At 47.6% G+C, this 24,211-nt stretch overlaps 1 protein-coding gene across 1 annotated transcript in view; it reads left to right on the top strand.

Moving 5' to 3' along the window:
- The window catches only part of lyrm4 (LYR motif containing 4), a 171,447-nt gene extending 152,324 nt beyond the window's left edge, over nucleotides 1-19,123 (top strand). The window contains exon 3 of the mRNA XM_033014608.1: nucleotides 18,744-19,123. Within this exon, the coding sequence (XP_032870499.1) occupies nucleotides 18,744-18,797 (54 nt within the window). The 3' untranslated portion in view covers nucleotides 18,798-19,123. The remainder of the gene's footprint in view (nucleotides 1-18,743) is intronic.
- Nucleotides 19,124-24,211: the final 5,088 nt, after the last annotated feature.

The raw sequence follows: 24,211 nt of genomic DNA on the forward strand, positions 1-24,211 counted from the left end.
ATCCCCATTCAGTACCCCGTTCCTGCCTTCTCCTCATATCCCCTGACTCCGCTATTTTTAAGAGCCCTATCTAGCTCTCTCTTGAAAGCATCCAGAGAACCTGCCTCCATCGCCCTCTGAGGCAGAGAATTCCAGAGACTCACCACTCTCTGTGAGAAAAAGTGTTTCCTTGTCTCCGTTCTATGAAGCTCCGATGAGCTGAAGTTTGTTTATTCCAATGCAAGGAGTATTGTGGAGAAAGCAGATGAACTTGGAGCCCGGATCAGTGCCTGGGACTATGATGTTGCGGCCATTGTGGAAACGTGATTGTGAGAGGGACACGACTGGCAGCTCAATGTTCCAGGGTTAGACAATAGACAATAGGTGGAGGAGTAGGCCATTCGGCCCCTCGAGCCAGCACCGCCATTCAATGTGATCATGGCTGATCATCATGTTTCAGATGTGATCGAGAGGGAGAGTAAAAAGGTGGAGGAGTTGCGCTAGTAATCAGGGAGGTGACAGGCTGACAATCAGGGAGGACATACTGGGAGTTTGTCCGCTGAGATGGCATGGGTAGAGCTTAGAAATATGAAAGGAACTGTGAATGACCAGCCATGATCACATTGAATGGCAGTGCTGGCAGGAATGGCCTACTCCTGCACCTATTGTCTGTTGTCTATTGTACAAGCATTCCAATGGGATTGTACCATAGCCCCCCCCCCCCCAATAGCGTTGTCTTAGTGGGTGACTTTAACTTCCCCAATAATAACGTCATCTAGTCATACAATGTGGAAACTGGCCCTTCGGCCCAACTTGCCCACACCGGCCGACTAGTCTTACCTGTCTGCATTTGGTCCATATCCCGTCAAACTGGTCCTATCCATGTACCTGTCTGAATGTTTCTTAAACGTTGCGATGCTACCTGCCTCAACTACCCCCTCTGGCTGCTCGTTCCACACACCCACCACCTTTTGTGTGAAAAAGTTACCTCTCAGATCCCTTTCAATCTTTCCCCCCCTCACCAAAAAACCATTCAAAATGGCCCCCAACCCATGCGACTCTTTGCTTGCTAGTGATAGAAATGGCTCTGCAATTACACATTACAAGTGCTCCACTATTGTGAATCTCTACTCTAACAGTACACTGTGGACGGCCCTTTTGTAATGGAGCAGCTGGGCTTGTACACTCTGGAGTTTAGAAGGATGAGAGGGTATCTCATTGAAACATATAAGATTGTTAAGGGTTTGGACACGCTAGAGGCAAGAAACATGTTCCCGATGTTGGGGGAGTCCAGAACCAGGGGCCACAGTTTAAGAATAAGGAGTAAGCCATTGAGAACGGAAACGTGGAAACACGTTTTCTCACAGAGAGTGGTGAGTCTGTGGAATTCTCTGCCTCAGAGGGTGGTGGAGGCGGGTTCTCTGGATGCTTTCAAGAGAGAGCTAGATAGGAGTCAGGGGATATGGGGAGAAGGCAGGAACGGTGTACTGATTGGAGATGATCAGCCATGATCACATTGAATAGCGGTGCTGGCTCGAAGGGCCGAATGGCCTACTCCTGCACCTATTGTCTATTGTCTATTGACTATTGTCTAATCATGTATTGTCTATTTACTGTACACAAAATTGCTGGGGAAACTCAGCGGGTGCAGCAGCATCTATGGAGCGAAGGAAATAGGCGACGTTTCGGGCCGAAACCCTTCTTCAGACTGGAAACAGATTGTCTATTTACTGACTGGTTAGCATGCAACAAAAGCATTTCACTGGATAGAAGGAATGGGTGATGTTTTGGGTTGAGACCCTTCTTCAGACTAAGCCAGGGGGAACTCATCCCTTCCCACCCAAACCACCACCCTCCCCAGGTACTTTCCCCTGCGACACCTGTCCCTATACCTCCACCCTCCACCCTCCAAGGACCACGACCGGTCTTTTCAGGTGAGGCAGAGGTTCACTTGTACCTTCTCCACTGTATCCGCTGTTCCAGGTGTGGAATCCTGTATACTGGCGAGACCAAGTGCAGGTTCGGCGATCGTTTTGCTGAACTCCTCCGTTCAGTCCGTCTTAACCTACCTGATCTCCCGTTTGCTAAACACTTTAACTTCCCCTCCTATTCCCACATTGACCTTTCTGTCCTGGGCTTCCTCCATTGTCAGAGTGAGGCCCAGCGCAAATTGGAGAAACAACACCTCATATTTCGCTTCGGCAGCTTACACCCCAGTGGTATGAACATTGACTTCTCTAGCTTCAAGTAACCTTTGCTTTCCCTCTCTCTCCATCTCTCCCTACTAGTTTGACTGTTCTCATTTACATTTTATCTCTGTTTGCTTTGTTGTTAACTTCTCCTAGCTAACAATGATCTATTCTACATCTTCCTTGATCTACATCCCCTTGTCTCGTTTTCACACTTACAATTCCTTATCTCTATATCTCCCTCTCCCCAGACTTAGCCTGAAGATCCGAAACGTCACCCATTCCTTCTATCCGGAGATGCTGCCCGTCCCATTGAGTTACTCCAGCATTTGTGTCCATCTTCGATTCAAACCATCATCTGTAGTTCCTTCCTACAACAAAAGCTTTTCACTGTACCTCGGCACACATGACAATAAACTAAACTAAAACTATACAAGGTACAAGATACATTTATTTGGCACATGCACCGACTGCAACAACCAGGTTCAGGAATAGCTACTTCCCCACAGCCATCAGGCTATTAAACCTGGCTCGGACAAAACTCTGATTATTATGAACCCATTTTCTGTTATTTGCACTTTATCAGTTTATTTATTCATGTGTGTATATATTTATATTATGGTATTCAAAAAGGAACTGCAGATGCTGGAATATCGAAGGTACACAAAATTGCTGGGGAAACTCAGCGGGTGCAGCAGCATCTATGGAGCGAAGGAAATAGGCGACGTTTCGGGCCGAAACCCTTCTTCAGTCTGAAGAAGGGTTTCGGCCCGAAACGTCGCCTATTTCCTTCGCTCCATAGATGCTGCTGCACCCGCTGAGTTTCCCCAGCAATTTTGTGTACCTTTTATATTATGGTATATGGACACACTTATCTGTTTTGTAGTAAATGTCTACTATGTTTTGTGTGCTTAAGCAAAGCAAGAATTTCATTGTCCTATACAGGGACACATGACAATAAACTCACTTGAACATTAACTTGAACTGGTACAGTGAAATGTGTAGTCACCATACAGCCATACGAATAAAAAAATATGTCCTCTGGTTCTCCATTCCCCTACTCTGGGCAATAGACTGTGCGTCTACCCGATCTATTCCTCTCATGATTTTGTACACCGCTATAAGATCAGGGGTGATCGCTGGTCGGCCTAGGACTCAGTTTGCCAAAGGGCCTGTTTCCACGCTGTCTCTCTAAAGCAAAGTCGAAAGTAAAGAAAAAACTATCACAACAGCAATAGAACTATAGGTCCAACAGCATTTTACAAAAATGGTGCAATGCTTATTTAATTCTGCAGATAATTACTTTGTGGTCATATTGGAAAGCAAGAAAAGGTTAAATCTATAGTTTGGACCAATTTGTAAAGAGAAATTGGCAGAGGTGCAGAATAGATGGACTAAGATGGTCCATGCAGGCAGTGTACATAACGCTTCCACAGCATACGTCTAATGCTGCAGCGTTCATTCCTCTCTGTAGCTGAAGTACCTGTATATCAGTCAACAGCATGAACAAAAGCTGACTGATAATCCTCGTTCTCAAAAACATCAAAGTTTGTTAAATTGGGCCATACTTTGTACCGAGCCTTAAGTCCCTCAGCCAATTTACTGCAGATTGCCACCACACTTCTGTTTTCCTCTTGCCGCTTATAAATGCATGAGTTGTCTGCTGGCTGCTGCAATATGTTTTATTGAGTTTAAACTGGCAGCATCCAGTGTCTGCAGAAGTTTAGTTTAGCCTAGAGATTCAGTTGCAGAAACAGGCCCTTCGGCCCACCGAGTCCGCGCCGACCAGCGATCCCCACCGACCAGCAATCCCCGCACACTAACACTATCCCACACGCACTGGGGACAATTTACAATTATACCAAAGATTCAGATTCAGATTAGATTCAGATTCAACTTTAATTGTTATTGTCAGTGTACAGTACAGAGACAACGAAAAGCCAATTAACCTAAACAAACCTGCACTTCTTTGGAGTGTGGGTGGAAACTGGAGCACCCGGAGAAAACCCACGCGATCACAGGAGGAACGGTACAAACTCTGTACAGACAGCACCCATAGTCAGGATCGAACCCGGGTCGCTGGTGCTGTGAGGCAGCAACTAGACCGCTGCTCCACCGTGCCGCCCTTAATTTTGTCGGTGTCAAAACCTGCAAGCATGAACTCTGAAGGATTCAGAATCATAAGATTACTATCTAAATGCCGTTAAGTTGGGAAAAGGGGAAGTACAACGGGATCTGGTGGTCCTTGTACATCAGTCTACGAAAGTAAGCATGCAGGTACAGCAGGCAGTGAAGAAAGTGAATGGCATGTTGGCCTTTATAACAAGAGGAATCGAATATAGGAGCAAAGAGGCCCTTCTGCAGTTGTACAGAGCCCTAGTGAGACCACACCTGGAGTATTACGTGCAGTTTTGGTCCCCTAATTTGAGGAAGGACATTCTTGCTATTGAGGGAGTGCAGCGTAGGTTTACAAGGTTAATTCCCGGGATGGCGGGACTGTCATATGCTGAGAGAATGAAGCGGCTGGGCTTGTACACTCTGGAGTTTAGAAGGATAGGAGGGGATCTCATTGAAACATATAAGATTGTTAAAGGTTTGGACACGCTAGAGGCAGGAAACATGTTCCCGATGTTGGGGGAGTCCAGAACCAGGGGCCACAGTTTAAGAATTAGGAGTAAGCCATTTAGAATGGTGACGAGGAAACACTTTTTCTCACAGAGAGTGGTGAGTCTGTGGAATTCTCTGCCTCAGAGGGCGGTGGAGGCCGGTTCTCTGGATGCTTTCAAGAGAGAGCTAGATAGGGCTCTTAAAAATAGCGGAGTCAGGGGATATGGGGAGAAGGCAGGAATGGGGTACTGATTGGGGATGATCAGCCATGATCACATTGAATGGCGGTGCTGGCTCGAAGGGCCGAATGGCCTACTCCTGCACCTATTGTCTATTGTCTATAACTTTATAACTTTTTCCTCTATGATGTATATATTCAATATTCATTTTTCTTAAAGATGGCTCCTGCAAAGTTCATTATCTATACACTGAAATATTTTATTGACATCCAAGTGCTGTGGTGCCAGGGAAGATGGCAGTGGAAATTAGTTGTAATTTGGAACATTTTACTGAATTAGTAAACTGCACAAAAGGCGATTTAAATGAGTCTTACAAACGGGTGACAGTTTCAGATTTCCAGTCCTCATCCTTTTAAAATAGGATTATTTGAAATCGATCACCAGTCTATTGTTGTTTATGCTAGAGATGCACAACGTTGTTTCAGGATGTGCAGGAAGGAACTACAGATGCTGGTTTCAACCGAAGAAAGACACAAAAATCTGGATTAGCTCAGCGAGACAGGCAGCATCTATGGAGAGAAGGAATGGGTGACTCACAGTCTGTAGAAGGGTCCCAACTCTAAATGTCACCCATTCCTTCTCTCCAGAGATGCTGCCTGTCCCGCTGAGTTACTCCAGATTTTTGTGTCTATCTTTTGTTTCAGGATGGATCAGATTGACAATTCAAATCACTTTAGGTTTAGGTTTATTAATGTCTCGTGTATCGAGGTACAACGAAAAGCTTTGCTTGGCATGGTATACAATCTGATCAAATATTAGGGGTCTCGACCCGAAACGTCATCCACTCCTTCTCTCCAGAGATGCTGCCTGACCTGCTGAGTTATTCCAGCATTCTGTGAAACGTCACCTATCCATGTTCTCCAGAGATGCTGCCTGACCCGCTGAGTTATTCCAGCACTCTGTGAAACGTCACCTATCCATGTTCTCCAGAGATGCTGCCTGACCCGCTGAGTTACTCCAGCACTCTGTGAAACGTCACCTATCCATGTTCTCCACAGATGCTGCCTGACCCGCTGAGTTACTCCAGCACTCTGTGAAACGTCACCTATCCATCTTCTCCACAGATGCTGCCTGACCCGCTGAGTTACTCCAGCACTTTGTGTCTATCTTCAAATATTATCATACATGAATACAATCAAGTTAAACTCAAGTACAATAAGTAGAGTCATATAGTATTCAGTTCCAGAGACAAAGTCCAATGTCCGCAATGGGGTAGAGGTGAATCGGCCAGCACCCTAGTTTATGGAAGGGCCGTTCAGAAGTCTGATAACAGAGGGGAAGAAGCTGTTCCTGAATCTGGTGGTGCGCGCGTTCAAGCTTTTCAATTACCCCCTCAATACTGAGTGAGGCAATATGGGTGGTATGTGGGTCTTTGATATTTTCTGACTATTTGAGGCAACACCTCCTGTAGATCCCTTCGATGGCGGGGAGGTCAGTAGCCATGATGAACATGGCAGTGTCCACTACTCTCTGTAATCTCCATTTTAAGTTCCCGGGTTTAAGTTGCCGAACCAGGTCGTGATGCAAGCAGTCAGTATGTTCTCTATTGTACAACTGTACAAGTTAGATCAAGTAAATGGTGCCCCCTAGTGGATTAAAATAAAGATTTTAAACAGGCGGGTAATATTTCTGCTGACATTTATGGATGGAACAGCCTGCAGTTTGTCATGATCACAAGTATCTGTGCAATTTGTTTCCCTTCTGACAATATCAAATGTGTTATTGACTTCAGATTCTTGAGTAGCTTCATGGGCTTTCATCCTAATCACTTGAACAAACTTTTGTTCTCGGTCTCAGCTTCAGAAACACTATTGACAGAATATTTTTTTTTCTTCTTGCCTACAATATCATTCCCACTCCCAATTGATATTTTGAAATATATGAGGATGTTGCCATCATGCTAAAGTAGGTGGTATTGTAGACGGCAAAGATGGTTAGCAGAAATCACAGCAGGATCTTGATCACTTGGGCAAATGGGCAGAGGAATGGTCGATGAAGTTTAATGCAGATAAGGGCGAGGATTTGTATTTTGGGAAGTTAAATCAAGGCGGGACCATCACAGTGAATGGCAGGGCTCTATCATAGAGAGTGATACAGCGTGGAAACCGGTCCTTCGGCCCAACTTGCCCACACCGACCGACGTGCCCCATCTACACTAGTCCCATTTGCCTGCGTTTGGCCCATATCCCTCCAAACCTGTCCTACCCATGTACCTGTCTAACTTCCTCTTAACTTTGCAAAGGTTCCTGCCTCAACTACCTCCTCTGGCAGCTCGTTCCATACACCCACCACCCTTTGTGTGAAAAAGTTACCCCACCGATTCCAATTAAATCTTTTCCCCTTCACCTTAAACAATAGACAATAGATAAAAGGTGCAGGAGTAGGCCATTTGGCCCTTTGAGCCAGCACCACCATTCAATGTGATCATGGCTGATCATCCCCAATCAGTACCCCGTTCCTGCCTTCTCCCCATATCCACTGAATACGCTATTTTTAAGAGCCCTATCTAGCTCTCTCTTGAAAGCACTCTCTCTCTCTTAAACCTATGTCCTCTGGTTCTCGATTCCCCTAGTCTAGGCAAGAGTGTTGTAGAGAAGAGGGATCTAGAAGTGCAGTTATATAGTTCCCTAAAAATAGCGTCGCAGGTCGATGGGATGGACATGAAGATTTTCGGTACATCAGCCTCCATTGGTCACGGTATTGAGTATATAAGTTGGGATGTTATGTTATAGTTGTCCAAGACTTTGGTGAGGTCACATTTGGAGTATTGTATTCAGTTTTGGTCACCCAGGTGCAGGAAGGATATCATTAAGCTGGAAGGAATGGAGAGAAGACTTACAAGAATATTGCCATGACTTCAGGGCCTGAGCTGTCGAGTTTGAGCAGGCTATGACTTTATTCCTTGGAGTGCACGAGGCTGAGGGGTGATCTTCTAGAGGTGTAGAAGATCATGAGGGCAATAGATAGGGTGAATACACAGTCCTTTACGCAGAGTCGGGGAATCAATGTGGGAGTGGAAATATTTAATAGGAACCTGATACAATAGACAATAGGTGCAGGAGTAGGCCATTCGGCCCTTCGAGCCAGCACCGCCATTCAATGTGATCATCCCCAATCAGTACCCCGTTCCTGCCTTCTCCCCATATCCCCTGACTCCGCTATCTTTAAGAGCCTTATCTAGCTCTCTCTTGAAAGCATCCAGAGAACCTGCCTCCACCGCCCTCTGAGGCAAAGAATTCCACAGACTCACCACTCTCTGTGAGAAAAAGTGTTTCCTCGTCTCCATTCTAAATGGCTTACCCTTATTCTTAAACTGTGGCCCCTGGTTCTGGACTCCCCCAACATCAGGAACATGTTTCCTACCTCTAGCGTGTCCAAGCCCTTAACAATCTTATATGTTTCAATGAGAACCCCTCTCATCCTTCTAAACTCCAGGGTGTACAAGCCCAGTTGCTCCATTCTCTCAGCATATGACAGTCCCGCCATCCCGGGAATTAACTACGCTGCACTCCCTCAATAGCAAGAATGTCCTTCCTCAAATTAGGGGACCAAAACTGCACACAATACTCCAGGTGTGGTCTCACTAGGTTTCTGAGGGGCAACGTTTCCACACAGAAGTTGGTGGGTGTATGGAACGAGGAGGTAGTTGAAGCAGACACTGTGACAGCACTTAAAAGACACTAGGACAGGTACATGGATAGCAAAGGTTAGAGGGATAAGTGCCAAACTTTGGCTAATGGGAGTAGCTGAGGTGTGGCATCTTGGTCCGTGTCGCCCCTCGAGGCTGAAGGGCTTGTCCCTGTGCTGTTCTCCAACTATCTGAAGTCACAGAAACTTGCTTCGCTTTTGTCTTTTGGAGCCAGCAGATGGAAAAGATTTTAAATCGGTCGGTGCCATCTGGGACAATGCCAGAAGTGAGAAGTATTATGTTGATCGACCCCATCGCCTGACGTCTCTGCATTCATCAACACATACTTGCGCAGTGAGTTGTCAGCATTGCGTATGCCTCACCCAACATCTTGTCTCCGTCCTGTATCATTGCCCAGGTTTGGTGTCATTAAAGGTGACAGCTCCAGGTAATGGCCAAGTGGCTCGTAGAGGGATCTGTAGGTAGAGGCCGTAAAGTATGTCAAGCAGCCCGCATCAAGCAGCATCTGGTGCAGCTGCAGGCAGGCGCAGGGTCCGTGTGGACGCCTGGGGAGGGAGCATGACAGCACTGCACAATGTGCCCAGGCCGAGGGCACAGCGGAGCAGAGGAGACCCGACTCCTTTCCTGTGCAAAAAGGAACTGCAGATGCTGGTTTATACTGAGGGTGGGCGCAAAGCTGGAGTAACTCGGGGGGTCAGGCAGCATCTCTGGAGAACATGGATAGGTGACGTTTCACAGAGTGCTGGAGTAACTCAGCGGGTCAGGCAGCATCTCTGGAGAACATGGATAGGTGACGTTTCACAGAGTGCTGGAGTAACTCAGCGGGTCAGGCAGCATCTGTGGAGAACATGGATAGGTGACGTTTCACAGAGTGCTGGAGTAACTCAGCGGGTCAGGCAGCATCTCTGGAGAACATGGATAGGTGACGTTTCACAGAGTGCTGGAGTAACTCAGCGGGTCAGGCAGCATCTGTGGAGAACATGGATAGGTGACGTTTCACAGAGTGCTGGAGTAACTCAGCGGGTCAGGCAGCATCTGTGAAGAACATGGATAGGTGACGTTTCACAGAGTGCTGGAGTAACTCAGCGCATCACTGGAGTACATGAAATTGAAATTTACGTCAAAGGCCCTTTGAGTCTGAAGAAGGGTCTCCAGCATGTTGTGTTCCACACAAGATTCCAGCATCTGTTTGTCTTTGTGTCCACAAAATCTTAAAGAATTCCCTGCATCATTTGTATTTATATATTTGGTCAGCTGTAAGACATAGGTTTCACTTTACTGTGGAATAAAGCAGCTTACAATTTGCACAGTGCCGAGGGTGGCAAGAACCAGAGGGCACAAGTTTAAGGTGAGAGTGGCAAGATTTAATGGGAACCCAAGGGGCAACAGGGTGTTTGAAATGAGCTGCCAGAGGAGGCAGTTGAGGCAGGGACTATAGCAACATGTAAAAGGCAATTGGACCGGTAAATGGATAGGAAAGGTTTAGAGGGATATGGGCCAAACGCAGGCAGGTGGGGGTGTAGATGGTCACAGGGCTGCCAACTCTCACGCTTTGAGCGTGAGACTCACGCCCTCAAGCAAACTCTCACGCCCTCACGCTGATCAGAAATTTCTTATGCTCAGTGGTGAGAAATTTTGTGATCAGCGAAAATTTCAAAACTCGGATAAACTGCATGGTCCGCGGGTGTTGGAGAGCCGGGGCTGCGGGAGGGATGGGAGCAGAACCTGCAGCGGGAACAGATGCGGGGAGCCGGGACTGTCAAGTCTCTCGCAATTTCTCACTCCCAACTCTCACCCAATGTTGGCAGCCCTGTGGTCAGCATGGACGAGTTGGGCCGAAGGGCCTGTTTCCGTGCTGTACGACTCGATGTGTAAGCAGCAGTAGTTATTACAGATTGTTTCAGTACACTGCATATTCTAAACTCCATGGTGCCATGTAATACACGGCCCACATGATATTGAAGGAAGTCATCAAAGTAGGGGGTAGTTTAAAATTACTTCAGAAGCAGCTTAATTTAGATAATTGCCTTCTGTTTAGTTAAAGCCACTCCTCCCGGCTGTGGAGCGCAGAGTGCTATCAATTTATGTCCTTGTATTCATATAACCTCACTTTTTCTGTAATTAGCATTAGCTCTATAGTTTAAATACTTAGTTTATATCGTTTAGTTTATACAGCTCGAGTTACTCCAGCTTTCTGTGCCTATCTTCGGCTTAAACCAGCATCTGCTGTTCCTCCTTACACAATACTTAACTGTGTCCTCCACAGAAGGACTGGAGTAACTCAGCGGGTCAGGCAGCATCTGTGGAGAACATGGATAGGTGACGTTTCACAGAGTGCTGGAGTAACTCAGCGGGTCAGGCAGCATCTGTGGAGAACATGGATAGGTGACGTTTCACAGAGTGCTGGAGTAACTCAGCGGGTCAGGCAGCATCTGTGGAGAACATGGATAGGTGACGTTTCACAGAGTGCTGGAGTAACTCAGCGGGTCAGGCAGCATCTGCAGAACATGGATAGGTGACGTTCTGGCTCGAGACACTTCTTCAGATTTGGATTGCTGCCAGGGGTGGTGGTGGAGGCAGATACGATAGTGGCGTTTAAGAGGCTTTTAGATAGGCACATGGATATGCAGGGAATGGAGGGATATGGATCCCGTGCAAGCAGATGAGATTAGTTTAACTTGGCAGTATGTTCAACCTGTACCTGTGCTGTTCTGTTCTATGTTCTTAACTATAGAAAAAATATGCAAAATAAACTGCGACGAGCTCCAGGTTAAAAGTTGAGAGGTGACCAGGTATTTGTGTCAAAAATTGATATTGAGAAGGCATTTGAAATCTGGAGGAGGCAACTGGAAATACTTTAGGGAGTTTTTATTTCAGAGAAGACAGCTGGAGGTTGTGGGACCAGTCATAGAGAGGAAACCAATTTTGGGATGGGGAAAGGTCTCGAAAACATTAAAATGAGCTTATGATTCAACGTTTGATTTATACAATACCATGTGTTGCACAAACTCTGTTCGACCTTTGAAGGCGAGGGGTAACTTATTTACACAAAGGGTGGTGGGTGTATAGCAGGCACATGCCATGAGTAATTAGTCAGGGTAGGCAGTGGCTTTTAAAAAATCTTGAAAACCGCGCATGCGCAGATTGTTCTATCGACCTTTATCAAGTAATTTGTCTTCAATAGGTCAAACAGGAAGGCAGATTACTATCTAAATGGCATCAAGTTGGGAAAGGGGGAAGTACAATGGGATCTGGGGGTCCTTGTACATCAGTCTATGAAAGTAAGCATGCAGGTACAGCAGGCAGTGAAGGAAGCGAATGGCCTTTATAACAAGAGGAATCGAATAAAGGAGCAAAGAGGTCCTTCTGCAGTTGTACAGAGCCCTAGTGCGACCACACCTGGAGTATTGTGTGCAGTTTTGGTCCCCTAATTTGAGGAAGGACATTCTTGCTATTGAGGTAGTGCAGCAAAGGTTTACAAGGTCAATTCCCGGGATGGCGGGACTGTCATACGCTGAGAGAATGAAGCAGCTGGGCTTGTACACTCTGGAGTTTAGAAGGATGAGAGGGTATCTCATTGAAACATATAAGATTGTTAAGGGTTTGGACACGTTAGAGGCAGGAAACATGTTCCCGATGTTGGGGGAGTCCAGAACCAGGGGCCACAGTTTAAGAATAAGGAGTAAGCCATTTAGAATGGTGACGAGGAAACATTTTTTCTCACAGAGAGTGGTGAGTCTGTGGAATTCTCTGCCTCAGAGGGCGGTGGAGGCAGGTTCTCTGGATACTTTCAAGAGAGAGCTAGATAGGGCTCTTAAAAATAGCGGAGTCAGGGGATATGGGGAGAAGGCAGGAACGGGGTACTGATTGGGGATGATCAGCCATGATCACATTGAATGGTGGTGCTGGCTCGAAGGGCCGAATGGCCTACTCCTGCATCTATTGTCTATTGTCTATCTATTAATAAAATATTTTAAAACATATGGCTCAAAGAAATTTACTTACCATATTATTTGTACACAAAATCCATTCTTCTCTCTGTTTCCTGTTGTACCAAGCTGTTTTAAATGTTCGAATTATTTTTGTTCCTTTGCGCTGTTGACGTTCTTTAAGTTCCAGCGTTGTTCTGCCATTTTGAATTATTTTGGTCTTTTCCTCGTAATTTGCTTCGAGAAACTCTTCAAGTAATCACTATCTATCTTTGAAAAACCCGCCAAGAAACCTGCGCGTGCGCATGCGCAGCAGGCTGGTGCGCAGCGCAGCACATGCACGCAGTCCACGGTGTAAAGGCAGAATCTCAGCTGCCTTTACGGACCGTTGCCACTGATGGCTTGAAGCATCATCGACGTGATTAGCACATACTTCCGCGTTTTAAATGTACTGCGGATGAAAGGCACGGGAGAATTATGCCTCCCTAGGAGATCGATCTCTTAGGGAAGCTTAATTCTCCCGTGCCGTGACTATTTATGACTATTTTATATATTTTATATATATAAAATAATGACCATTTTATAATTTTAGTCTGGGTAGGCACTGCGTACCTTGCCGACCCTGACGGCACGTGCCTGGTGTATGGGGAGCTGCCGGAGGAGGTAGTTGAGGCAGGGACTATCGCAACGTTGAAGAAACATTTAGCCAGGTACATGGATAGGACAGGTTTGGAGGGATATGTAGCTGGGACATGTTGGCCATTGTGGACAAGTTGGGTGGACGCACTGTACTACTATATGACTCTGATCTCTGCCGCAGTGTTAACAGTAGCGGCTAACGTTTACCTCTCTGCGACAGATTCCTCATATTACATTGTGAGCTGCCAGGCCCGACCAGTGCCCTTGTAAACTGGAACCGTGTGTACTATAATATAATGGCATAAATAAAATCCAGCCAGGCACATCGTGACCTTGAGTCCGTCCCTGCCGACCAATGCTGCAAAATCCTAAGGAGATTTTTCTTTTTAAAAGAGGCATTTCCCCAATGGGCTCATTAAAATACCCAGTAGAAAAATCTACTGGTATTTTATTGCATCTCGAGAGTAAGGAATGCTCTGTATCTTTTCATTCCTTTCTCATTCTTTGTCTAAGAGCGTGCAGGTGATCTGTTTCGGCTAGAAAGCGCACAGTGCAAGCGAGGCAACAAACTCAGCTGATAGAAACTAAAAAAAAATACAGAGTGCTGGAGTAACTCAGCGGGTCAGGCAGCATCTGTGGAGAACATGGATAGGTGACGTTTCACAGAGTGCTGGAGTAACTCAGCGGGTCAGGAAGCATCTGTGGAGAACATGGATAGGTGACATTTCCAGGGCTGCCAACATTGGGTGAGAGTTGGGAGTGAGAAATTGCGAGAGACCAAGCCCGAGGGAGCGTAGCGACCCGGGGGGGGGGGGGAGGGTAGCGTAGCTGGGGCATGTTGGCGGGTGTGGGCAAGTTGCACCGAAGGGCCTGTTTTCACACTGTATCACTCTATGACTACATTATACCTCCACCATGCATGAATGCTTCAAAATCAAGTGATCGAGTTTTATTGCCATATACTCAAGCATAGAAACATAGAAAATAGGTGAAGGAATAGGCCATCGGCCCTTCGAGCCAGCACTGCCATTCAATATGATCATGGCTATTCATCTAAAATCAGTACCTCTTTCCTGTTTTTTCCTCATATCCCTTGATGTCGTTAGCCCCAAGAACTAAATGTAACTCTCTCTTGAAAACATCCAGTGAATTGGCCTGCACTGCCTTCTGTGGCAGAGAATTCCACAGATTCACAACTCTCTGCGTGAAGAAATTTTGTTCTCATCTCAGTCCTAACTGGCCCCCCCTTTATTCTTAAACTGTGACCAACGCCCCCAACATCGGGAACATTTTTTCTGCAGTTACAGTAAGTGAAAATCTAGCAGGCAAGCAGAATGCTTTCTCCAACCACCCCCATTTGAAGTCCACTATCTTCCACCGTTTCTACCCAGTGCTTGGTACTTACTTCGAGCAGCCACTGGTTGCCCTCCAGGATGCACCGAGCCGCAGCCTGATCCATGCCGGTCACCTGGGCGAATTCGGCACAGAGACTCACGGCAGCGGCGCAACGCTTCGACACCTCCGACGGCCCGGGACTCTTGCACTGAGGCTGCTCCATGGCCGGAGCTGCAGTGAGCGACTCGCCAGCCCGGCAAACACTCGCCAGCCCCGCTCCCCGTCCACATCTGTCCCCGCCGCTGCTTCTGCTTCATGCACCATGCAGTTGATATGAGTTTTGACATTTTCGTTGATCACAGAATTTGTTACAACAGAGCGAGAGAAATTTGTGATCAGCGTGAGAATTTGGTGAAATGCGTGATTCTAACGCTCAATGCATGGGAGTTGGCAGCCCTGCCTCTCTATCCCCCTCTCTCCCCCTCTCTCCTCCCTCTCTCCCCCTCTCTCCCCCTCTCTCCCCCTCTCTCTGTACCCGTCTCTCTTTCCTCTCTCTCTCCCTCCCTTCTCTCTCCACCTCTTTCTCTCCCCTCTCTCTCTCCCTCCCACCTCACTCTCATCCCTCTCTCTCCCCTCTCTCTCTTCCGCTCTCTCTCCTCTCATCCCCCCTCTCTCTCCCTCTATCTCTCCCCTTCCCCTCTCTTTCACCTCTCTCTCCCTCCTCTCACCCCCCTCTCTCCTGTCTCCCCTCTCACTCTCTCCCCTTCGCTCTCTCTTCTCTCCCCCTAACTCTCTCTCCCCTCTTTCTCCTAACTCTCCCCCCTCTCTTTCCCCTAACTCTCTCTCCCCTCTCTCTCCTTCTCTTTCTTCTCTCTCCCCCTCTTCTCCCTCCTCTCTCCCCCTCGCTTCCCCCCTCTCTCTCTTTCTCCCTCCCTCTCTCTCCCTCTCCCTCTCCACACACCCCTCTCTCCATTCTCTCTGTCCCTCCTCTCACCTCTCTCTCTCTTCCCCCTCCCCTCTCTCTCTCCTCTCTCTCATCCTCTCTCTCATTCTCTCTCTCCCCCATTTCTCCCTCCCACCTCACTCTCCCCTGGCTCTCTCCCCTCTCTCTTTCTCCTCTGTCTCTCTCCTCTTTCTCTTGGCCCCCCCATCTCTCTCTTTCCCCCATTTCTCGCTTTCCCCCTCTCTCCCTCTTCCCCCTCTTTTGCCACCCCTCTCTCTTCCCCCTCTCTCTCCCATTCTCTCCTACCCTCTCCACCACCTCTCTCTCTTCCCTCTTTCTTCCCTCTCACCCCTCTCTCTCTTCCCTCTCTCTCTTCCCCCCTCTCCCACCTCACTCCCCCCCTCTCTCTCCCCTACCTCTCTCTCCCCTCTCCCTCTTCTCTCTCTCCATTCACCCCCCCCTCTGTCTCTCCGCTCTCTCTCCTCTCACCCCCCTCTCTCTCTCCCCCTGTCTCCCTGTCTCATTCCCCTCTCTCTCTCACCACCTCCCTTTGAGAGTCTGCCCCTTCGGCACAGAGACTCTCGCGGCAGCGGCGCTTCAGACGGCTCCGACGGCCCGGGGACTCTTGCACTGTCCGGAGTGCTCCATGGCCGAAGCTGCAGCGAGCGACTCGTCAGCCCCGCAAACACTCGCCAGCCCCGACTCCCCACATCTGTTCCCGCCGCTGGTTCTGCTCCCATCCCTCCCTCAGCCCCGGCTCTCCAACACCCGCGGACCATGCAGTTTATCTGAGTTTTGACATTTTCGTTGATCACAGAATTTCTCACCACAGAGCGTGAGAAATTTCTGATCAGCGTGAGGGCGTGAGAGTTTGCTTGAGGGCGTGAGTCTCACGCTCAAAGCATGAGAGTTGGCAGCCCTGTGTTTCACAGAGTGCTGGAGTAACTCAGCAGGTCAGGCAGCATCTCTGGAGAAAAGGAATAGGTGATATTTCAGGACCACTTGAGTCTGAAGAAGGGTCTTGAGCTGGAATGTCACCTATTCCTTTTCTCCAGAAATGCTGCCTGACCTGCTCAGTTACTCCAAGGTGAGTATTGGAATCGGAAAAGGAGTTGAAGTGGTTTAGTAACCGGGAGGTCCAGCAGGCCTTGGTGAACCGAGCACATGTATTCGATGAAAATCTGCTGATAAATGGAAGCTGACTTTTTTTTATGTGGGGATACATGTTCATAAGTTGGAGGAGAAGAATTGGGCCATTCGGCCCTTCGAGACTACCCAGCCATTCAATCATAGAGTGATACAGCGTGGAAACATGCCTTCGGCCCAACTTGCCCAACATGTCCCAGCTACACTCGTCTCACCTGCCCGTGTTTGGCCCATACCCTTCCAAACCTGTCCTATCCATGTACCTGGTAGACAAAACTGCTGGAGAAACTCAGCGGGTGCGGCAGCATCTATGGAGCGAAGGAAATAGGCGACGTTTCGGGCCGAAACCCTTCTTCAGACTGATGTAGGGTGGGGGGAGGGCGGGAAGAAGAAAGAAGGAGGAGGAGCCAGAGGGCTGAGGGGGAGCTGAGAAGGGGAGGAGACAGCAAGGGCTACCGGAAATTGGAGAAGTCAATGTTTATGCCGCTGGGGTGCAGACTGCCAAGCGGAATATGAGGTGCTGCTCCTCCAATTTCCAGTGGTGCTCACTCTGGCCATGGAGGAGGCCCAGGACAGAACGGTTGGATTCGGAATGGGAGGGAGAGTTGAAGTGCTGAGCCACCGGGAGATCAGGTTGGTTAATGCAGACCGAGCGGAGGTGTTCGGCGAAACGATCGTCAAGCCTACGCTTGGTCTCACCGATGTAGATCAGCTGACACCTAGAGCAGCGGATGCAATAGATGAGGTTGGAGGAGATGCAGGTGAACCTCTGTCACACCTGGAACGACTGCTTGGGTCCTTGAATGGAGTCGAGGGGGGAGGTAAAGCAACAAGTGTAGCATCTCTTGCGGTTGCAACGGAAAGTGCCCGGGGAGGGGGTGGTACGGGAGGGAAGGGAAGAATTGACTAGGGAGTTACGGAGGGAGCGGTCTTTGCGGAAGGCAGACATGGGGGGAGATGGGAAGATGTGGCGAGTGGTGGGGTCACGTTGGAGGTGGCGAAACTGACGGAGATTTATGTGTTGTATGTGACGGCTGGTGGGGTGAAAGGTGAGGACTAGGTGGACTCTGCCCTTGTTCCGAGTGGGGGGATGGGGAGAGAGAGCAGTGTTGCGGGGTATTGAAGAGACCCTGGCGAGAGCCTCATCTATGGTGGAGGAGGGGAACCCCCGTTCCCTGAAGAATGAGGACATTTCCGATGCCCTGGTGTGGAACGCCTCATCCTGGGAGCAAATGTGGCATAGACTGAGGAATTGGGAGTAGGGGATGGAGTCCTTACAGGAAGCAGGGTGGGAAGAAGTGTAGTCCAGATAGCCATGGGAGTCTGTGGGTTTATAGTGGATGTCGGTCAAATCTCTATCACTTGCGATGGAGATATTGAAGTCAAGAAATGGTTCAAGTTCAAGTTCAAGTGAGTTTATTGTCATGTGTCCCTGTATAGGACAATGAAATTCTTGCTTTGCTTAAGCACACAGAAAATAGTAGGCATTTACTACAAAACAGATAAATGTGTCCATATACCATGATATAAATATATACACACATGAATAAATAAACTGATAGTGCAAATAACAGAAAGTGGTTGGTAATAATCAGAGTTTTGTCCGAGCCAGGTTTAATAGCCTGATGGCTATGGGGAAGTAACTATTCCTGAACCTGGTTGTTGCAGTCTTCAGGCTCCTGTACCTTCTACCTGAAGGTAGCAGGGAGATGAGTGTGTGGCCAGGATGGTGTGGGTCTTTGATGATACTGCCAGCCTTTTTGAGGCAGCGACTGCGATAAATGGTAGGGAAGTGTCGGAAATGGTCCAGGTGTTTCTTAAACGTTGGGATAGGCCCAGCCTCAACTGCTTCCTCCAGCATCTTGTTCCATACACCCACCACCCTTTGTGTGAAAAAGTTACCCCTCAGATTCCTATTAAATCTTTTCCCCTTCAACGTGAAACTGGTCCTCGGTTCACCTCCTCTGGGCAAAGAGACTCTGTGCACAGTGATAGATCATGGCTGATCTATCTCTCCCTCTCAACCCCATTCCCCTGCCTACTCCTCGAAACCCCTGACACCCGTACTAATGTCTCTTTTCTTCTTAGGTCCTCATTGGCCATTTGTACACGGCACAGAAGCTCGTCATTGAAGGCCAGTGAAAGTGATAATTGGAAGGGCTCCGTCAATCCCTGTTGGTGCCTGGCCTCCACGATGTAGATCTCTCTCCAGTACGGTTTGACAAAACTGTAAAAGATTGTGGAAGCAAGGCTTGCACAACACTGTAATCCATGCATTTAATTGTACTGCAAAATTGCAATAACTATTACTGCAGCAATGGTGAAAGTCAGCTATATAATTAAAAATGCATTTTTTATAATCCCCATGCAATGTGTAATTTTCAATATTGCACAGACTAATGTGCAGTGAAAATGTATGGTTAAATATTAGTTTTCTGCACAATCAATAAAAGAATAAGAAAAACATCGATGAAGTGTGTTCTTGGCTTATATATTGTCCCAGTGTAATCTCTACAAATATTAACAGCAGTATAACAGCAGCCTATTTATGAAATGGACCCATGTGTTTATACTATGCACTTTACAATGTTGATCCTATGGTAGGTACATTCATCCAATCTCTGCAAATATGGACTTAAGCCAAGAGAAGACACAGAGTGCTGGAGTAACTCAGCGGGCCAGGCAGCATCTCTGGAGAACATGGATAGGTGACGTTTCACAGAGTGCTGGAGTAACTCAACGGGTCAGGCAGCATCTCTGGAGAACATGGATAGGTGACGTTTCACAGAGTGCTGGAGTAACCCCTGACACCCGTTCTAATCAATAATCTGTCAATTTCTGCCTTAAAAATACCCAATGATTTGGCCTCCACAGCCTTCTGTGGCAATGAATTCCACCAACTCACCACCAAATGAAATTCCTCCTCATCTCCTTCCTAAAGGTACGTCCTTATATTCCGAGGCTCTGGCCTCTGGCCCTAGAATTACTATTCGGTAAGATTCAATGAGGTCCTCCATCTTCCTTCTAAACATATATGAGTACAGGCCCAGAGCTCATCATATGTTCACCCACTCAATCTAAAGGATTTGAGTATAGGAGCAGGGAGGTTCTACTGCAGTTGTACAGTGTCTTGATGAGACCACAACTGGAGTATTGCGTACAGTTTTGGTCTCCAAATCTGAGGAAAGACATTCTTGCCATACAGAGAAGGTTCACCAGACTGATTCCTAGGATGTCAGGACTTTCATATGAAGAAAGACTGGCTACTCGGCTTGTACTCGCTAGAATTTAGGAGATTGAGGGGGGAATCTTATAGAAACTTACAAAATTCTTAAGGGGTTGGACAGGCTAGATGCAGGAAGATTGTTCCCGATGTTGGGGAAGTCCAGGACAAGGGGTCACAGTTTAAGGATAAATGGGAAATCCTTTAGGACCGAGATAAGAAACATTTTTCACACAGAGAGTGGTGAATCTCTGGAACTCTCTGCCACAGAAGGTAGTTGAGGCCAGTTCATTTGCTATATTTCAGAGGGAGTTAGATGTGGCCGTTTTGGCTAAAGGGATCAGGGGGTATGGAGAGAAGGCAGGTACAGGATACTGAGTTAGATGATCAGCCATGATCATATTGAATGGCGGTTCAGGCTCGAAGGGCCGAATGGTCTACTCCTGCACCTATTTTCTATGTTTCTATGTTTCCTGGGATCATTCTTGTAAACCATCTCCAGAGCCAGTACATCCTCCTTGGAAATGGCCTAAAATTACTTACAATACTCCATATATGGTCTGACCAGCATTACATCCCTTTTTATGCATTCTAACCCTTTCGAAGTAAATGCTAGAATTGCTTTTGCCTTCCTTACTACCGGTTCACCTTGTAAATTAACTTTTTGGAAATCCAGTGGCAACATTAACTCCACTTTACTCTCTTTGTCGATTCCCCCAGAGCTGTTGCATATTTACAGCTTTAGCTTTTATTTTGGGTCTGCAGCAGCTGCTGTGTGCAACGGCTCAATGTTCCAACATATTGTTCTTCTCTCTTCGTCTGCTCTCAATCATCTCCATGTACAAACCTCCTCCAGATCGCTCTGCAATAATAGCAGACACTCATCCCCTCTCCCTCAGACGGCACTGAGAGCTTTGTATTACCTGGGCAATCTTGTCCTGCACTGTATCCCAGGTGTGAAGAAAGGTCCCGACCAGAAACGATGCTGCCTGACCCGCTGAGCTACTCCAGCACTCTGTGAAACGTCACCTATCCATGTTCCCCACAGATGCTGCCTGACCCGCTGAGTTACTCCAGCACTCTGTGAAACGTCACCTATCCATGTTCCCCACAGATGCTGCCTGACCCGCTGAGTTACTCCAGCACTTTGTGAAACGTCACCTATCCATGTTCTCCACAGATGCTGCCTGACCCGCTGTTACTCCAGCACTCTGTGAAACCTTTACGTCTTTGGAGTGTGGGAGCCTGGGGCATATCTAGATTGGGAGCAGTTCCAGTAGACCAAACGCGTGGGAGGACCGCACTTTGTAAATGGTGCCAAAACATGCATGTGTAAATATGCAAAAAGTATTTTGCTGTGCAGTTACACGAGGCAAATAAATCACCATAGAACCATTGACCCATGACTTCCTGACTCTTATACTCCACCCTGACCTATGAAGACAAGAGTCCCACCTGCCTTCTGTACCTCTCTTTGTACTTGCGCTTCCACTTCCAGGGATCTGTGGACCTGGAGCCCAAGATCCTTCCATTCATCAGTGCTGTGTGTATGTATGAGTGAAACCTTACAAGGTGACCATGCAGGTTTTGAAAGCATTTCAGAAAACTGCACTCCTCAATTCCTCTGCTCTACAACACTCTCCAGAGCCCTACCATTCACTGTGTAGCTCTTGCCCCTGTTAGACTTCCCAAAATGCAACACCTCACATTTCTCTGTATTAAACTCTATCAAGTGTATTCAACTCCATCAACTATTCTGAACTATAATAAACTATTATTATTATTATTATTATTTCTACTACTATTGTTTGTTTTTTAAGTATGTGTGTGTGTATATTATATATATATATACTAGACTAAGTGGGACCCATTGGGTCCCATGTTCACACGGGAGGGCTGGTCCCCCAACGCAATATTCCACCCCTCCACCAATTCCAATATTGCTGACCAGTGAGAGGGGGGGGCTTTCTGGAGCACTAGTATGGGTGTTGTGGGCCGAAGGGACCGGTTTCCAGAGGGCTAGTATGGACATTGTGAGCCGAATGGATTCTTGGGCTGGCAGCTCAGTCACTCAGGCCTGGTGGACTGGCAGCTCAGTCACTCAGGCCTGGTGGACTGGCAGCTCAGTCACTCAGGCCTGGTAGACTGGCAGCTCAGTCACTCAGGCCTGGTGGACTGGCAGCTCAGTCACTCAGGCCTGGTGGGCTGGCAGCTCAGAAACGGCCAGAAATTCTGCCCGAAACAGGTGAGAGACAAGGGGGAGAGAGTGGAGAATCAATTTGAGACATTTTTCACAGCAATGAAGGAGGAAAGTCTATCCTGGCCTGGATCACACAGGGAACAAATGAAGGGAGGGAGAAAAATACTGGGGTGAGGTTCAATATTTGTAGGGGGAATACTTACTGATGGACCGAATGGACTTGGGCTAGTACAGGCCTAATGGGTCGAAGGGGGGGGGCTCTTTAAAAAAAAATCGGAGTGAAATCTCAGTGAAGGGCACTTTATCTAAACTTTTCCTGGCCTGGCACGGGCCTTTTGGGCCAAAATGCTCCCCCTGGGCTAACACGGGCATTTTGGGCAAAAGGGGCTGGTTTCTCGGCTAATAGGGGCCTTGTGGGCCGAAATTAGTGGTTTCAGGCAGGCCAAACAACTAATTTAATTTCCAATTGCATTGCAGTTTCAAGCATAGGGCAGGCCAAGCCAAACAGCTGATTGCATTTTCACTTCATTTCCATTGCCCTTGCACTTTCAAGCACAGGGCAGGCCCAAACCAAATAGCTTATTGCATTTTTACTTCATTTCCATTGCCCTTGCACTTTCAAGCACAGGGCAGGCTCAAGCCAAACAGCTGATTGCATTTTCACATCACTTCCATTGCCATTGCACTTTCAAGCACAGGGCAGTCCAAACAACACATTTCATTTTCATTCAGGGCTCACAAATCATTTATTCAAGTACATTGCATGCTCACAGTGTTCTGTAGTTTCCCAGCTCAGAGAGTCGTGACCTCTCCCTCGCCATCTTGCAGACAGACTGAGCCACGCCCACACTTCCGGGTTTTATAGACCCTTTCCCCTCCCACCGGAAGGGGCTTGGCCTTCATGGCGGTGATTGACAGGAGAGAGAATCTCAAGATTTTTTAAACACTAATAAGTCTTTTATTTTTCATCGATGGGAAAAATCCTCGGGAGGAAGACTCTGAGTAAGATGGCCAAAAAATCACAGGCATATGTGGTAGCGATTTTTCTAAAATCAAAGCACAGTACATAGAGGAAGTAGTCAAGATGGGACTTTTAATTATATAGATATATATATAAAGTTATTATATATATCTATCTATATATATGTGTATATATATATATATATATATATATATATATACTAGACCAAGTGCAGACCCGTTGGGTCTGTTCCCCCAACGTGCGGTTGTGTGGGGGGGGGAGGCGGCATGCAGCGTCACACACTAACTATCCCCCGCCCCCCCCCCCCCCGCCCTCGCGCTAATTACCCCCCGTGATATTATATTAATATTATTAATTTGCTCCTTTTACCCCATAACCACCCTATCTACTGACGCATAGCCCCCAACTTGCAGTCACATCTAGAGAGGGGCGGGGGGAGGGCGGGCGGGGGTAGAGAGTGAGGGCAGAGAGAGAAGGGGCAGAGACAGAGAGAGAGACAGAGACACAGAGAGAGGGGCAAGAGGGATAGGGGGGTGGAGAGGAGGATAAGAGGGAGGGTGGGTGAGAGGGGAAACATAGAAACATAGAAATTAGGTGCAGGAGTAAGCCATTCGGCCCTTCGAGCCTGCACCGCCATTCAATATGATCATGGCTGATCATCCAACTCAGTATCCCGTACCTGCCTTCTCTCCATACCCTCTGATCCCCTTAGCCACCAGGGCCACATCTAACTCCCTCTTAAATATAGCCAATGAACTGGCCTCGACTACCCTCTGTGGCAGGGAGTTCCAGAGATTCACCACTCTCTGTGTGAAAAAAGTTCTTCTCATCTCGGTTTTAAAAAGATTTCCCCCTTATCCTTAAGCTGTGACCCCTTGTCCTGGACTTCCCCAACATCGGGAACAATCTTCCTGCATCTAGCCTGTCCAATCCCTTAAGAATTTTGTAAGTTTCAATAAGATTCCCTCTCAATCTCCTAAATTCTAGAGAGTATAAACCAAGTCTATCCAGTCTTTCTTCATAAGACAGTCCTGACATCCCAGGAATCAGTCTGGTGAACCTTCTCTGAACTCCCTCTATGGCAATAATGTCCTTCCTCAGATTTGGAGAAAGGTGGGGGAGGAGGGGAGGAGAGAGAGAGGGGGAGGGGG

This window comes from Amblyraja radiata, chromosome 2, assembly GCF_010909765.2.
Source record: "Amblyraja radiata isolate CabotCenter1 chromosome 2, sAmbRad1.1.pri, whole genome shotgun sequence".
NCBI lineage: Eukaryota > Metazoa > Chordata > Chondrichthyes > Rajiformes > Rajidae > Amblyraja > Amblyraja radiata.